Source organism: Leuciscus leuciscus (genome assembly GCF_965113295.1).
Source record: "Leuciscus leuciscus genome assembly, chromosome: 24".
NCBI lineage: Eukaryota > Metazoa > Chordata > Actinopteri > Cypriniformes > Leuciscidae > Leuciscus > Leuciscus leuciscus.
The window spans coordinates 32,797,171-32,810,405 of record NC_138723.1 but is presented as its reverse complement, the minus strand read 5'-3'; the positions used below and the strand labels follow the sequence as shown (position 1 = coordinate 32,810,405).

General features: G+C 45.8%; 1 protein-coding gene across 3 annotated transcripts in view; it reads right to left on the bottom strand.

The window, feature by feature from the left end:
- The window catches only part of LOC309489743 (beta/gamma crystallin domain-containing protein 3), a 67,512-nt gene that overhangs the window by 32,054 nt on the left and 22,223 nt on the right, over positions 1-13,235 (bottom strand). For all 3 annotated transcript variants that reach the window (XM_082158608.1, XM_082158606.1, XM_082158607.1), the window contains exons 7-15: positions 10,244-10,388; positions 9,172-9,299; positions 8,135-8,261; positions 7,935-7,970; positions 7,615-7,736; positions 5,667-5,796; positions 5,326-5,435; positions 4,434-4,560; positions 4,145-4,177 (exon numbers count right to left, since the gene is read on the bottom strand). In XM_082158608.1, the coding sequence (XP_082014734.1) occupies positions 4,145-4,177; positions 4,434-4,560; positions 5,326-5,435; positions 5,667-5,796; positions 7,615-7,736; positions 7,935-7,970; positions 8,135-8,261; positions 9,172-9,299; positions 10,244-10,388 (958 nt within the window). The remainder of the gene's footprint in view (positions 1-4,144; positions 4,178-4,433; positions 4,561-5,325; positions 5,436-5,666; positions 5,797-7,614; positions 7,737-7,934; positions 7,971-8,134; positions 8,262-9,171; positions 9,300-10,243; positions 10,389-13,235) is intronic.

Sequence of the window (13,235 nt, the reverse complement as noted above, 5' to 3'; positions counted from 1 at the left end):
AGAGAAACACGTTAGCGGCGCTCAGAGAGAACACGTTAGCGGCGCTCAGAGAGAAACACGTTATCAGCGCTCAAAGAGAAACACGTTAGCGGCGCTCAGAGAGAAACACGTTAGCTGCACTCAGAGAGAAACACGTTAGCGGCGCTCAGAGAGAAACACGTTAGCGGCGCTCAGAGAGAAACACGTTATCGGCGCTCAGAGAGAAACACGTTATCGGCGCTCAGAGAGAAACATGTTATCGGAGAGAAACACGTTAGCGGCACTCAGAGAGAAACACGTTAGCGGCGCTCAGAGAGAAACACGTTATCGGAGAGAAACACGTTAGCGGCACTCAGAGAGAAACACGTTAGCGGCGCTCAGAGAGAAACACGTTATCGCCGCTCAGAGAGAAACACGTTATCGGAGAGAAACACGTTAGCGGCACTCAGAGAGAAACACGTTAGCGGCGCTCAGAGAGAACACGTTAGCGGCGCTCAGAGAGAAACACGTTATCAGAGAGAAACACGTTAGCGGCACTCAGAGAGAAACACGTTATCGGAGAGAAACACGTTAGCTGCACTCAGAGAGAACACGTTAGCGGCGCTCAGAGAGAAACACGTTAGCGGCACTCAGAGAGAACACGTTAGCGGCGCTCAGAGAGAAACACGTTAGCGGCACTCAGAGAGAAACACGTTATCGGAGAGAAACACGTTAGCTGCACTCAGAGAGAACACGTTAGCGGCACTCAGAGAGAAACACGTTAGCGGCGCTCAGAGAGAACACGTTAGCGGCGCTCAGAGAGAAACACGTTATCGGAGAGAAACACGTTAGCGGCACTCAGAGAGAAACACGTTATCGGAGAGAAACACGTTAGCTGCACTCAGAGAGAAACACGTTAGTGGCGCTCAGAGAGAAACACGTTAGCGGCGCTCAGAGAGAAACACGTTAGCGGCGCTCAGAGAGAAACACGTTATCAGCGCTCAGAGAGAAACACGTTAGCGGCGCTCAGAGAGAAACACGTTAGCGGCGCTCAGAGAGAAACACGTTAGCGGAGAGAAACACGTTAGCGGCACTCAGAGAGAAACACGTTAGCGGCGCTCAGAGAGAAACACGTTAGCGGCACTCAGAGAGAACACGTTAGCGGCGCTCAGAGAGAAACACGTTAGCGGCGCTCAGAGAGAAACACGTTAGCGGCGCTCAGAGAGAAACACGTTAGCGGCGCTCAGAGAGAACACGTTAACGGCACTCAGAGAGAAACACGTTAGCGGCGCGGCGCTCAGAGAGAACACGTTAGCGGCGCTCAGAGAGAAACACGTTATCGGAGAGAAACACGTTAGCGGCACTCAGAGAGAAACACGTTAGTGGCGCTCAGAGAGAAACACGTTAGCGGCGCTCAGAGAGAAACACGTTAGCGGCGCTCAGAGAGAAACACGTTAGCGGCGCTCAGAGAGAAACACGTTAGCGGCGCGGCGCTCAGAGAGAACACATTAACGGCGCTCAGAGAGAACACGTTAGCGGCGCGGCGCTCAGAGAGAACACATTAGCGGCGCTCAGAGAGAACACGTTAGCGGCGCTCAGAGAGAAACACGTTATCGGAGAGAAACACGTTAGCGGCACTCAGAGAGAAACACGTTAGCGGCGCTCAGAGAGAAACACGTTATCGCCGCTCAGAGAGAAACACGTTATCGGAGAGAAACACGTTAGCGGCACTCAGAGAGAAACACGTTAGCGGCGCTCAGAGAGAACACGTTAGCGGCGCTCAGAGAGAAACACGTTATCAGAGAGAAACACGTTAGCGGCACTCAGAGAGAAACACGTTATCGGAGAGAAACACGTTAGCTGCACTCAGAGAGAACACGTTAGCGGCGCTCAGAGAGAAACACGTTAGCGGCACTCAGAGAGAACACGTTAGCGGCGCTCAGAGAGAAACACGTTAGCGGCACTCAGAGAGAAACACGTTATCGGAGAGAAACACGTTAGCTGCACTCAGAGAGAACACGTTAGCGGCACTCAGAGAGAAACACGTTAGCGGCGCTCAGAGAGAACACGTTAGCGGCGCTCAGAGAGAAACACGTTATCGGAGAGAAACACGTTAGCGGCACTCAGAGAGAAACACGTTATCGGAGAGAAACACGTTAGCTGCACTCAGAGAGAAACACGTTAGTGGCGCTCAGAGAGAAACACGTTAGCGGCGCTCAGAGAGAAACACGTTAGCGGCGCTCAGAGAGAAACACGTTAGCTGCACTCAGAGAGAGAAACACGTTAGCAGCGCTCAAAGAGAACACGTTAGCGGCGCTCAGAGAGAAACACGTTAGCGGCGCTCAGAGAGAACACGTTAGCGGCGCTCAGAGAGAAACACGTTATCGGAGAGAAACACGTTAGCGGCATTCAGAGAGAAACACGTTAGCGGCGCTCAGAGAGAAACACATTAGCGGAGAGAAACACGTTATCGGCGCTCAGAGAGAAACACGTTATCGGAGAGAAACACGTTAGCGGCACTCAGAGAGAAACACGTTAGCGGCGCTCAGAGAGAACACGTTAGCGGCGCTCAGAGAGAAACACGTTATCGGCGCTCAGAGAGAAACACGTTATCGGAGAGAAACACGTTAGCGGCACTCAGAGAGAAACACGTTAGCGGCGCTCAGAGAGAACACGTTAGCGGCGCTCAGAGAGAACACGTTAGCGGCACTCAGAACACGTTAGCGGCGCTCAGAGAGAACATGTTAGCGGCGCTCAGAGAGAACACGTTAGCTGCACTCAGAGAGAAACACGTTATCGGCGCTCAGAGAGAAACACGTTAGCGGCGCTCAGAGAGAACATGTTAGCGGCGCTCAGAGAGAAACACGTTATCGGCGCTCAGAGAGAAACACGTTAGCGGCGCTCAGAGAGAAACACGTTATCGGCGCTCAGAGAGAAACACGTTAGCGGCGCTCAGAGAGAAACACGTTAGCGGCGCTCAGAGAGAAACACGTTATCGGCGCTCAGAGAGAAACATGTTAGCAGCACTCGCCGGACTCATTACCAAGTCCCAATTCAGAGGCTGCATCCTTCTGCATCCGCGAAGGTCGAACCGAGCGTTGTTAAACGAGACGGTCTAGCCAGCGGTTTCAAACTGTGGGTCGCGGAGTGGGAAGAGGCAGGTCACGTGGTCACTATCGCCTGCAGCTAAACTTACATTTCAGTGAATGACACACACACACACAAACAGTCTAGCGTTGCACGATGTACTAACGTTAAATAGAAATCGCTATATTGTTTAGTCAGTGCGGTTTTTGAATCGCAAAGGCTGTGATATAATTAGATAAATCTGTCCACATTGTGTTTCATAAAGCGAGTGTGTGACTTCTTGTGATAATTTTCAGCGTCTCAGAGCGGCTCGGTTCATTGAGCGCATTATTAATGAGAAGAAACTTGTTAACTCCAATCACTGCGCTGTATTCTGCATTCTGACGAATGGCTGATTTAGATCTGGGCTGCGATTCCCAAAGCATCGTGAGCTAGGCTGATCGTAGGTGTCAAATGCATCATCTCTCGTCGTCTGTTCACCTCAGCGCTGTTGTCTTTCAGAGTTATGGTCGTCGTAAGAGTGTGTTGTTTGCGTTCCCTTGCACGCTTTTGGCTGCCTACCAAAAATATTTCACATGTACACGCGCGAGCACAAAAGTGTTTTCTGCCCTGAACACCGCAACGAGTTTAACAACACTCGCAGCATAAATATTAGTATTGAAATTTTACAGTCCTAGGCCTACTATCAGATAAAATTATTAGTTTATTATTTTTTTATATTCAGATTTTTTGTCATATCAAACTTTTGGTTAAGATTAAGCTTACAGTAGACTACTTTTTCATTACTTTAAATTTGTTCTGCCATGTCTGTGTAAATCAGTTGAGGCCGCAGACTAAGACCATTCAGTATTATGGATAGATTATACTTGTCTAGGTGGTCCTGGAATGGAAAAGTTTGGGAACCCCTGGCGTAGCCTGCGGAGAACAGCTGCCGTTCACGAGTGCCAGTAACATTTATACTGGACTTTTATGAAAGTTATATTCACCTGTCTGAAAACAGGGTTCACAACCTATGTAAAACTGTGCATGTGTGATGCAGTGACGCTTCGAGTGACGCAGCCTCTGAATATTGTTAGCAGCAAATGAAATGCAAACATACCAAAAACTGTGGTTCCGCGATCCGAGACACTTCCTGTGGAGGAAAAGAGATGCACCAATGAAAGTCTGTCATGTGCCCTGTATCTACACACACTCTTCAGTTGGAGCGCGCTGTGTGTGTGTGTGCATGCGTGAGTGAGTGTGAGTGAGTGTGTGAGTGTGTGTGTGTGTGTGTGTGTGTGTGTGTGTGTGTGTGTGTGTGTGTGTGTGCATGTGTGTGTGCATGTGTGAGTGAGTGTGCGTGTGTGTGTGTGTGTGTGTGTGTGTGTGTGTGTGTGTGTGTGTCTCACCCTGTGAACGGCCCGCAGGGACTGAGCTGAGCTCTGGCCGTCGCCCCACTGAAGCTGCCCGGGATACTGGCCTTTCTCCAGAACATACTGATGTCCAGTGAAACACCTGCCGCTGTACGCCACCCACCTGAAACACACACACACACACACACACACACACACACACACACATCAGACTCCTGCTGTCAGGAGCCCTTCACACCGAGGACCAGAACTTTAATGGTAACGACACAGTATCACTGAGAGCTTGTGGATTTAAAGCGACAGCGCTCTTAGAATAAACGTCTGCTGGTGTGGGATATACTCTACCAGTCAAAGGGTTAGGATCGGTAAGATTTTTTATGTTTTTAAAAGAAGTCTCTCCTGCTCACCAAGTAATAAAGGCTCACCAAGGATGCATTTATTTGATTAAAAATACAAAAAAACAGTAATATTGTGAAATATTATTCTGATTTAAAACAGCTGTTCTCTGTGTGAATATACAGTAATTTATTCCTGTGATCAAAGCTGAACTTTCAGCATCATTACTCCAGTCTTCAGTGTCACATGAAACGCGGATAAAGAATCCTGAAAAAATCCTCATATTAGAATGATTTGTGAAGGATCATGTGACACTGAAGACTGGAGTAATGATGCTGAAAATTCAGCTTTGATCACAATTACACTTTACTGTATATTCACATAGAGAACAGCTGATTTACATTGGAATAATATTTCACTGTTTGTACTGTATTTTTGATCAAATAAACGCAGCCTTGGTGAGCAGAGACTTCTGTTAAACACTTCTAATCTTAGCGACCGCAAGCGTTTGAGTGTTAGTGTAGCTCTAGCTCTCGGTGTGAGCAGGCCTTCTCTCTGTGGCTCTGATCGCGGTTCTGAAACGCTTCCTCACGCTCCGCTCTTCACACTGATGCTGTCGGACTCCTGCAGATCCGGGACGTCCACACACACCTCGGTTTCCTCATCACAGCTCTTCACACACACCACTGGCTCCAGGAAATCCTGAGGGAACGTGACGGGTCATTAGCGAACACAAGATCCCTGATAAGGTCGCTCACATTGAGGCATTTCAATTATCTTTTCTCATCCACTTTTTCTCATTTTTAACTCCATAATACTTAAACGTGAAACATGACCTTGAGCAACAATACTGAGGTGAAGAACTAATGGACCTCTGGAGAATTTACACAAGCACAGGCCTGATGAAGGCCATGAAACATCAGGAACACTCACAGTCTGAATGAAGCGCAGTGATTGGATCGTCAGCTCAGCTCCTCCGAACAGTCGTGTACAGTCGCTGTATTCCCCCTCCTCCAGCACACACTGATGACCTCTGAACCCTTCACTGGAGAAGCACACCCATCTAACACACACACACACACACACAGAGTGTTTTTGACCAGCAGTGTGTTCATGTGACTGATGGAAGCATCAGCTGCTGTGTAAAGATGGAAACACACACTGGACGAGAAGCGTTTACAGTCACACTGCCGGCTGTATACAGAGCCTGTTATATTTTTCCATTAAATTAAATTATTAATGTATTATTCATGTGTTTAATAACTCCACACTAAGCTGAAAGATTGTGCATTTTCAGCAGAACGTTGTGCTGTTTGAATACCATCCGTTTCATGTAATAACACAGAATGGCCTTTCTCTGATCTATCAGACACAGAACTTCATCCTCATCTACGTCACTTTACTCCTGCTGACTCCTGCTCACTCCTGCTCACTCCTGCTGACTCCTGCTGACTCCTGCTCACTCCTGCTCACTCCTGCTCACTCCTGCTGACTCCTGCTGACTCCTGCTGACTCCTGCTGACTCCTGCTGACTCCTGCTGACTCCTGCTCACTCCTGCTGACTCCTGCTCACTCCTGCTCACTCCTGCTCACTCCTGCTGACTCCTGCTGACTCCTGCTGACTCCTGCTGACTCCTGCTCACTCCTGCTCACTCCTGCTCACTCCTGCTCACTCCTGCTCACTCCTGCTCACTCCTGCTTAAAATCAACATTCACTGTTTTAGAGTCTGCAGCTGAACGCCACGTGACCAGTGTGTGACGAGAGCAAACATGAACATGTCTGAACGTATCATTCCACACACACACACACACACACACACACACACACATACATAAATACTAACACACATATACACACACACACACATAAATACTACCACACATATACTCACACACATAAATACTAACACACATATACACACACACACAAATACTAACACACATATACACATAAATACTAACACACATATACTCACACACACACACACACACACACATAAATATTAACACATACTCACACACACTCACTTATATACTCACACACACTCATACTCACACTCATATACTCACACACACTCATATACTCACACACACTCATACTCACACGCTCATATTCTCACTCACATATACTCACGCTCATACTCACACGCTCATATACTAACACACTCATACTCACACGCTCATATACTCACTCACTCACATATACTCACACACTCATATACTCACACACTCATACTCACACGCTCATATACTCACACTCATACTCACACGCTCATATACTCACACACTCATACTCACACGCTCATATACTCACACACTCATACTCACACACTCAAATACACTCATACTCACACGCTCATATACTCACACACACTCATACTCACACGCTCATATACTCTCACACACTCATACTCACACGCTCATATACTCACACACACTCATACTCACACACATATACTCACACACACTCATACTCACTCACATATACTCACTCGCTCATATACTCACACACACTCATACTCACACGCTCATATACTCACTCACACTCATACTCACACACTCATATACTCTCACACGCTGATATACTCACACTCATATACTCACACGCTCATATACTCACATGCTCATATACTCACATGCTCACACGCTCATATACTCACATGCTCACACGCTCATATACTCACATACTCACACGCTCATATACTCACACGCTCATATACTCACACGCTCATATACTCACACGCTCATATACTCACTCATTCACACATACTCATAGACACACTCACACTTACACACAAACACTTCCAGCCAGTCGTCACTACAGAAGTTCATCAATTTGCATAACAGCATCACTTGTTTCATGAGAATCAGAGACACACACACTCCCCCGGTGACCCGTAGAGAGGAGACGGCTGCGGGTCCCTCGATGTCCCTCAGACGGGGTGTGTGATCCAGCAGCTCCCAGCACTGACCCTGGAACTGTGGCTTCTCAAACAACATCACCTACACAGGAGACAGAAATCTCATCCGCTGATCTGAGAACAGCTCTGAACATCAGCATCTGTCTGAACATCAGCATCTGTTTGAACATCATTTGAACATCAGCATCTGTTTGAACATCAGCATCTGTCTGAACATCAGCATCTGTCTGAACATCAGCATCTGTTTGAACATCAGCATCTGTTAGTCTGTCTGTCTTACCTTCGGGTCCAGAGGTCTCGTCACCCGCAGTCCAGCCTGAAACACAGGAGAAACAGCAGACGTTAGCTAGCGCTCGCTGCGGTCTTCACATCTGAGGCTCTCGCATCGCTTCAGACGACCTCTTTCTGTGTTACTAACGTGATGTTTACGGAGCACATTGCAAAGAGCGTGTCTGTGGTCGGGAAGGGGTAAATATGTACCAGTTTCACTGGCCGAATACTCTCCACACGGGACAGCAAGGAATCCTGGAGAACCGGCGTGATTCTCCCGTCAGCTTCCAGAACGGCAGACGAGCCGCTGAATCCAGGCTGATCAAACACCAACCAGCTGCACATCGAGGACACACACACACACATAAACCACTGCAGCACAACATCCGGCTGGGTTTAACGGCTTGCGGAAAATAAATAAATGTCAAAAGCATGTCCTTCAGTAGTAAGAGAAAGCTGCGAATTCCACTTTTTTAATCACTTTGCTAATCAAAAATGTTCAAACCTTGGATCCTGTTTCAAAGTGTGTGTTCTCGAGCTCCAAACACTGTTGTGTGTGAATGAACGGACAGAACACATTAAAAGTTTCTGTCTTCAGTTAGAACGGTGTGTGTTAGCGGCCGCTAAGTTAATAACTATTGATCTTCGCAATGGAAGTGAATCAATCAAAACTAACTTTATCTGGACAATAACTTTATTCTAGATCTGCTGTAAAGCCGGATCTCTGTTACTGTAATCTCCTATTATCACTGTAAAGCTGCTGTGAAACATCTATATTGTTAAAGCGCTGTATAAATGAAAGTGACTTGACTTGACTTTTTTGGCTAATTATTAATCCATAATAATTGTGTCTTTGGACGTGGTGGACTGGTGAAACGCTCCTGGTCTCTAACCTCGTGGCAATGCTAGAAACATTTCAAACGTCCAGTTTGTGATCAAGAAAATTACATTAAAAAAGGATGTTTTAATGGTTTCTGCCCAGATCAACTAAGATCAAACTTCCTGCTTGAAAAACCAAAACACATTTTTTGTGACAGATATGCACATTATCACTGAAAACACTAAAAGCACTCATGTGTCTGTATTATGAGTGTGTAGCAGGTCTGTGTTCGACTGGTTGTTGTCTCACACCCTCTACACTCCCACTTTCCCACAGTTTACACACACATTGAGCTCTGAGGTGTGAACGACCAGGCTAAAACGGGTTTCATGACACTCTAAAACTGGCGTTTACTGGCGTTTCCTACCATCCGGTCCTGACGCAGAGGTCCGAGAGCAACACGGGCCCGTCCCGCTCCGTCAGGTCCGTCGCAGAATAAACACGGATCGGCTGAGACGTGCTGGGATACAGATGGATCTCTGGAACACTCTCATCCTGAACAAAACGCACACTTTAACTCCAGCAGAGCTCATGAACACACAATACACACACAGTTCCAGATTCATGTCTGTTAGGTCACCTGACTGCTGGTTTATGTTTATTTTACTATCATAAAAGTTACATTGAACGTTCGCTGGTTCCCTGAGCCTTTGAGCTTGTTACAGTATGATTTATATTTCTGCCTCAGTGCGGTCTGAGCGGAACAGTGTTAGAATATAAAGGGTTTAAAAAAAACACACACTACCAATAATAAACTCTCTTCAAACATATTAACATGTAAAGTCACAAAAAAAGTATGTGCTGCATGTCTTCAGTTTGGGGTAAAAATCAATGTCAAACACTGACGTAAAACATGATAACTGGAGTGAAGACTGTATTGTCTTTAACCCTTTAATACCCAGTGTTTCCCAGCCCAAATGTCCAGTTATGGCCATGGATATAAGCCACAGAAATCTGATATGGCCAGGACTGGTTAACTCACCTACACTACACACATCTTGTGAACACAAAGTCCAAACTTAACAAAACTGGACATTTTCAGCATCTATGACAAATTAGGCAATAGGCAGCAAACAATTTAATAGAGACAGTTGAAATTCAGCATGCATGCCTATGTCACTGCTATGGCTGTTCATAATGAAATGTAATACACACGTAAAGGGGGACTAGATCTGCAGAATCTGCCACAAGGTGGTGCTATAAGCAATGCATTTATATTCAAGTCTGTTGGAGGGCATAACTTGTCTCGAGAGTTGCAGATCACAGCAGTGTTTCAGATACACACCATTCAAATATACAGCGCAATATATTCAAAATCATATTTGTGTATAAAAACATTTCTAGAAATGTTTATTTTCTGCGTTTATACTCTATTAATGATATACTACTATAACCTATAGTAATGGAAAGGCCTGAGAAAGCGGCAGCTCCTGATATACCTTCAGTGTCCTGACGGATCCCACAGACAGAACAGCACTGGGATCGGGATCGGGATCGGGATCAGTTCTGCTGGTCTTCACAGTCTGACCCTCCTCCAGAACAACACATGAGCCACGGTACCACGGATCCGCATACAGCAGCCAGCTAAACACACACACACACACACACACACACACACACACAATGAGAACATACATCATCATCTTAACAAGCGATACACAACAGCAGCAACACACACTCACACACAGAATTTCAAGGATGTTGCTGTGGAGACCAATAGAGTCTCACACTCCTTGTCTGAAGTGACTGAACAGAAAGCATTAAGAAACAAGCAGAAGAAACTAGATGAAATATTCTGAATGATATCCATCCACAGTCTGAATCATAATCACACACTGTCCGCTCGTTGTCCAGAGCAGAACTGAGCGCCTGATCCTGGTTTCCTCTGTCACTGATGGAGTCTGTGTTCCTGTCACTGGAACACTCAATACTCAACATTATTATTAATGTTCAACATTATTATTGATCTGACTGAACCGAGCTGATGATGACATCACTGTTTTCTGCAGAGCAGCTTTACAGATGAAGTGAACTAATTCAACAATTGATTAACTTTACAGAGTTAATGAACTGAACCAACACTGAACTGACTTCATCATCATCATCAATCGGCTGCGAACAATACGGGTTTGCAGTCGGTCACAAGCTTTCTCCATTCTGTTCGATTACTAGCAGCTCTTCGCATCTCGTCAGCAGTTGGTGGCATGTCGTTGTTGATTAGTTTGCCGATGTATGTGTGATATAATGTGCGTGGCTTTCCTCGGCTTCGTTTGCCATGTCGTTCTTCGGGCGCATATAACACATATTTATTAATTTGGTCAATTAGGTCTCTTCTAAGTGAGTGGCCGACGAAGCGTAGCTGTCTTTGTTGGATTTGAAGGATAAGCTGGTTCTTTTCGACTGCTTCGTATACAGCTTTGTTACTTATTCGATCCATTTTCTTGATGCCAAGCATGATTCTGTAGCAACTGGTGGCGAAGCTGTTGAGTGAGTTTTGCATTTTCTGGTTGATGATCCAACTTTCGCAGCCGTACAGGAGGATGGAGATGCACGCTGCTTCAAAGATGTTTAGTTTGAGTTTGATTGGAAGAGTTTTTGATAGAAATACATCCTTCATTTTCCAGAATGCTCCCCACGCTTGTCCTTTTCGTGCTCTGATGTCTGCTTCGCTCGACGCGATGTAAGAGCCAAGATACTTGAAGTCTTTTGTCCACTCGATTTTTTGTCCGTCGAGTTCAATGAATTGATGTAAGTTGATCGGCATCTCTGGCCCGGCAAGCTCTTGGTTGCTAAATGCTTCCGTCTTTTTAATGTTGATCTCAAGTCCTACTCGTTTTGCCCACTTTGCTGTTGTTTGAAGTTGAGCTTGCGATTTTTCTAGATTTTGCTGCTTGTTGTTGTCGCCGCCCTCGAGCAGCGCAATGTCATCGGCAAAATCGAGGTCGAACAGTGAAGTGGCTGGATATCTCGATGATCTAGATAGATTCGTCATGAAGCCATGTGAGCCCGTTGATGTTGCATGCTCTTGTTCTGCTTTCTTTAGGACGAAGTCTATGACGATGATGAATAGAAAGGGAGCTAGTGTGTCTCCTTGAAGAACGCCAGTTGAGATGTTGAACTGTTCTGATAGCTTGCCCTCGACGATTACTTGACTTTTTGAGTTGTTGTAGATAGTGCGAATCACTCTTACGGTTTTATCAGGAATTCTGTAGTGTCGCAAGATGTCGAACATGACGTTTCGTATGAGCGAGTCGAATGCTTTCTTAAAGTCGACGAATATGATGTAGAGGTCTAGGTTCTTGTCGATGGCGCCCTCGATTATTCGTCTAAGTATGTGAACTTGTTCGGTGCATCCTCTTCCTCTTCGAAATCCTGCTTGATTCTTTCTCATGATGTCGTCGACTGGTTTTCTTATTCGATTAAGAAGAACTTTATTGTAGACTTTCGCCGCGATCGACATCAAGCTGATCCCTCTGTAGTTATTCATCAGTGTAAGATCGCCTTTCTTGGGCAATGGAACGATGAGACTGTTGGTGAATTGCTCTGGTGCTTTTTCTTGCATGTAGACATCATTGCATATGTTACACAGCTGTCTGACTGCGTGATGGCCTCCGCTTCGGCGGTAATGGGGTAGTCACAACCTGGTGATTTGCCATTTTTGAGTTCGTCTACGGCCATTTTGACTTCGTCGAACGTGAATGGGCCTATATCGATCTCTAAGTCTCTGGTAGCTGGCTCGATGTGTAGATGTTCCGTGACTATTTCGTTGTTCAGTAGAGTTTTGAAGTAATTTTGCCATTCGTCTAGCAGTTCCTTAGGAGAATTGATATCGCTACCATCTGTTTTCTTCATTTTATGCTTGTTTATTGATTTTGTTTTGCCGCTGATCTCATTGATAACTTCCCATGTGGTTCGTAGCCTGTTTGCTTTCGCAGCTTCCTTGAGACGCTCGAGTTTCTCTGATAGGAAGGCGATTCTGTCCTGCTGGTAAGACTCGAGAAGCTTTTGACTTAGATCATGGCACTCTTGCTTTTCTTTTCGGTCTCGTTTGGCTCGATTTCGTTGGTCAAGTAAGTTTGTTGTTCGGCTTGAGACCCAGTTTTTAGGGGCTTTTTTCTTGATCAGACCGACTGTTGATTTAGCCGCTTTTTCGATGGTTGCTACAAAGTGGTCATATTTAGTTTGTACGTCTTGTTCGTCTTCGCTTAGCACGCTGAAGTGGTTTTTGATTGCGATCGCATATTTGTTTTGTAGCTCGTTATTCTCTTTTAGCTTCCTCCAGTCGTATTTTGGTCTCTTATTCTTATTTTCGACTGGTGCGCGCAGACTGACTCTTATTTGCGCGTTGACTATGCGATGATCTGAGCCGACGTCTACTGTGTTATATGCTCGAATGTTCTTCACTGAGTTTGCCCATTTTCCGCTTATAAG